Genomic DNA, 4,210 nt, shown 5'->3' with positions numbered 1-4,210 from the left:
AGGAAGGAAGGAAGGAAGGAAGGAAGGAAGGAAGGAAGGAAGGAAGGAAGGAAGGAAGGAAGGAAGGAAGGAAGGAAGGAAGGAAGGAAGGAAGGTAGAAGGAGTGAGATGTAAAAGGAGAAAGAAGCCCTCTTTTTAACAGATTGACTCAGCTGTTTGGTAACTTGACCTCAAGTATTTTTATTCTTTTTTGGTGGTTTCACACTATTCCTAATGCACAGTCCTTTTCTCACACCCTCAGGTTCCTGTCCCCTTGTTTATGCCTCACCTGTGCAGCTGTGTGGCTGCCTGTGGTTCACAGCAGCTCACTGCTCACCCAGGCACCATTTGTGCTTTTGATCAGCTCATCTTAGGTGAGATCATGGTGTGAGCTGAGGAAGCAGCAGYGTGTAGCAGAGGAGGAGAGCAGCAGCCCTCTTTAGCAGCAATGCAAATACAAAGTGGTGTACCCTTGACATGAAACTACACACTCAATAMCCACTGTGGAGGCAGGCCTTGGTGGAGCTGGGCTGTAGGAATGAATGCCCTTTTGAATGGGGACTACAGGTTACACCAGCTTGACTGAACACTGTACCTAAATTTCCTCTGAAATGCAAATATAAACATTGCTTKATAAAACGAACCAGCAGCCACTGTAGCATGACAATAGCACTTTTCTAAAGAGAACCTCCATCTTCGGGCAGGGTGAGGGAGCAGCCAGGGTAGCCCTGCTCCCTTAGGATGGGTGAGGTGGGAGCTGAGGGCAGCCCAGGRTGAGGAGAGCAGTGACTCCTCCAATGAGGTGCAGCCCCACTGTGCCAGGGGCACCTGAGCAGGGCAGTTTGGCACTGCAGCAGGGCCTGTTCAGCGGTCATCAGGCAGGACACAGTAACAGGCTGGCTCTGAGGCTGGTTCAGGAGCCCCTGACACTCAGGCAAGCACAGCTGAGGGGCAGCYCAGGAAGGACTCAACACCCAGGCTTGTCGAAAGGTGAGGGTGGATGCCCTCGTTGAGACTGTCACAGCAATTAAGTTCTCTTTGTGCACTCATTGCCCTGATACAAAGCTGTGTCTTCAAAATGGAATATAACAAAGCCTTTTCTAACCATCCACGATCCTGTCAGATATCCTGGAACTGTTTGTCAGCATATATCTGACAAAATACAGGGATATAGCATTTCCAGATTTCCTCACAGTCTGGCTGAGGTGCAGGGTATATCTTGGGATAGTAAGAGAGCAAACAGTTGTCAACTGATGGTGCTAAAAGAGCATCAAACAGAATTCCAGGCAGTGAGTCTTAAGGAAAAATTTCAATTTAATTTAAGCAAAGACATAGCATCTAAAACATCCAGCCTAGCAAAAGCAACACCAGGCTGAATGAGGGAAGGCAACTGTCTAAACTAGGATGCATGTCTTCACTACTTAGAATACTTGGGATGAAAGATGGATTTTTTCCATCAAGTTTTTATTTTATAGGACAAATAACAACAAAAAAAAAAGGATTGCTGAAATACTCTTGAAATTTTGACAAACTACACTTGTAGCACTATGGGAAGCTAGTTCTTTCTACTTTTTCTTCTTTCCTTTTCTCTTCTCTGTCCTCTCTCCCATAAGTTTTAGGCATTTTTTAATGGAATTGTCTCATATTTAATGATATATGTGACTGAAAAACTGTATGGATAAAGAATTGCTGTACTGCTCAAAATAAATAATCTGGCAGAGAAGAATAAATGCATTTTAAGAACAACCTTGCACTGCTGCGCAGGAGCGCTGAAGTACTATTCTACCCAGGGAAGCAGAAAGCTAGAAGAGAAGTATGCTAGGCTGGGTCGCCCACAATGGTTCTTCAARGATGTCTTCCAAGTCACATACCAGGTGGATGATATGCACACAGAGCATTGCTGGCTACGGTCCAGAACCCAGTCAGGGTGGCAATGTGGAAAATCCTGAGGGACTGGGTGGACACTTGAAGTTCATTGTGTTGGGAAGGCACCTGGAGGACGCAAGAATTTCTATGGGGTGTAGCTAGATTGAAGAGAATAATCTCCCGGGCACTTATGTGCCTTGTTCCAGTTCTGATTCAGAGGATTTAGTTGCCATCTTTGGGAATTTGAGAATGCTAGAAAAGAAGGACCATTTTTACTATCATTTCTCCTGGAAGTGCCTTGGTGGAGAAGAAGTGAGGAGAAGCAAAATCTACAGTCAATATTCTGATGTAGCCTGTTTGGATGGCTTTTCTAGCACTGATACTCAGGGATCTCTGCAGCAGTCCTTCCAGGAGCTAAAATGGCTTCGGGAAACAACTTAAATCTTCTGTAGATATGACAACAGAAAGAAATGTTTTTGTTCACTGTCATCTCCTGATCAAGTGGACTTCAAAAGCCTTGTCATAAAAGGAGCAAGGAAGAGAGATTTAATGAAAACTCTCAGGATGTGACAAACCACTTGTGGTGCAACAAAAGCTATCAAAATATAATAAGCCAGATTAACTTGCTGCAACTATAGAGTGAAGTAAGATTCCTGGTCTACAACACTGGAAAGGGGCCACTGTATGCAACACTAATGAGCATTTATTTGAGCCAACTGTGCTTCACTCTGTTTTTGCTTCTCACAGACTTCCAAGAAAAAGAGCAGCATCTTACATTGAACCTAAACCCACCTTTTGGCCCATGTTTTTTTCCACTTATGCTAGTCATTTAATGGGCAGTATTCTGGGAGAAGTGTACACGAAAGAGAAAAAAGGGGTGAAGGCAGAAAGAGAAGTAATTTAGCAAGCACTGTAACAAAATACATTGTTTTCAAATTACTTTTGTCTTGAGGATATGGCTCAGTAAAGATGCTTTGATGTCTAAACAAGTATTGGAGTCATGGAGTCTTTCTCCTAGACTTGCCATTACCAGAGAACTTAACTTTCTCCCAGAATACACAGAAATTATGTCCTGTTTAACAAAATCCAGTTATGAACCAGGAGAAAACACTTGACAGGGAATCATATGCCCCTAGGGTCCTATGCCTGGCTGTGCTGCTAGCCTGCTGAGTAACCTATGGGAAATTAKCTCATCTTTCTGTGCTTTTATTTCCCACAAATAATGGTGCATATTCTTAGATGTTACTATTACTATGCAGCTGTAATATTCTAGTATGCTTGTAATCATACTCCAACRTTTACAATATTCCTCTTTCTGCTGAAAAAGAGGTTCACTTGTCAGGTGTTATTAAGACAAAGATCACAGAATCACAGAATTGCTAGGGCTGGAAGAGACCTCTAGAGATCACATTGCCAGCTTCCTAGGCAGGGTCACCAGGAGCAGRTGACACAGGAACACATCCAAGTGGGCTCTGAATGTCTCCAGAGAGGGAGACTCCGTGACTTCTCTAGGCAGCCTGTCCCAGTGCTCTGCCACCCTCATTGTCAAGTTCTTCCACATGTTGAGGTAGAACTTCTTGCRCTTTAGTTTATGGCCACTGTTCTTTGTCCTATTGCTAGGCACCACTGAAAGAATCTGGTATGATTCTCTTGACACCCACCTTGAAAATATTTTTATATATTGATGAGATCCCTTTTCAGTCTTCTCTTCTCCAGACTAAACACCTTTTCACTCTCTCCTCGTAAGAGAGATGTGCCAAGACACCTCATCACCTTTGTGGCCCTTTGCTGGACCCCCTCAGTAGCTCCTTATCTTTAATGTACTGATGTTCTAAGATATCTTTATGACAGGTTTAGGGACACTCACAAAACCTAAAAGTCAGGGAAGGGCAGACATTTCGCGTTGATAACGCCCTCGCCCACGAAGATTTCATTCATCCCGTGCTGGGCAGCGCCCCCACACCCCGATCCCTTTATCCTACATTTCCCGGCGTCACGCGCGCAGGGCGGCGCCGCAGGAAGCGCCGCGCGGGTCTTTCCGGCCGTGCGCGCGCCCTGAGCGGAGGCGCGCCCCGAGCCTGCACGGACGAGACAAGATGGCCGGGCTGCCCCGAAGGATCATCAAGGTACCGCCGCGCGCCCCCCTGGCCGCGGTCCGCTCCGCCATGTCCCGCCCGGGGCGCCGGGCCGGGGTCTCGCGCGGGGGGCAGCGCTGCGCCGCGCCGGCACCGCTTCCGGTGCCCGGGAACAGGGCCGCGCCGGAGCGGGGCCACCTCCGCGGCCTCCTCCAGCCCCTGCCGGGCGAGGGGCGCCTCGCTGCCGCCGTGCCCGCGTCCCCGCCGCTTCCCGCCGCCGCCGCCGCGGG

At 47.5% G+C, this 4,210-nt stretch overlaps 1 protein-coding gene across 1 annotated transcript in view; it reads left to right on the top strand.

The window, feature by feature from the left end:
* The first annotated feature begins 3,876 nt into the window (after window positions 1-3,876).
* UBE2N (ubiquitin conjugating enzyme E2 N) overlaps window positions 3,877-4,210 on the top strand; it is a 19,587-nt gene continuing 19,253 nt past the window's right edge. The window contains exon 1 of the mRNA XM_057386730.1: window positions 3,877-3,971. Within this exon, the coding sequence (XP_057242713.1) occupies window positions 3,942-3,971 (30 nt within the window). The 5' untranslated portion in view covers window positions 3,877-3,941. The remainder of the gene's footprint in view (window positions 3,972-4,210) is intronic.

The sequence above is a fragment of the Malurus melanocephalus genome, unplaced genomic scaffold (assembly GCF_030028575.1).
Source record: "Malurus melanocephalus ecotype Western Australia unplaced genomic scaffold, MMel_1.1 scaffold_17, whole genome shotgun sequence".
NCBI classification, from domain to species: Eukaryota; Metazoa; Chordata; class Aves; order Passeriformes; family Maluridae; genus Malurus; species Malurus melanocephalus.
This window is presented reverse-complemented; position numbering and strand designations above follow the sequence as displayed.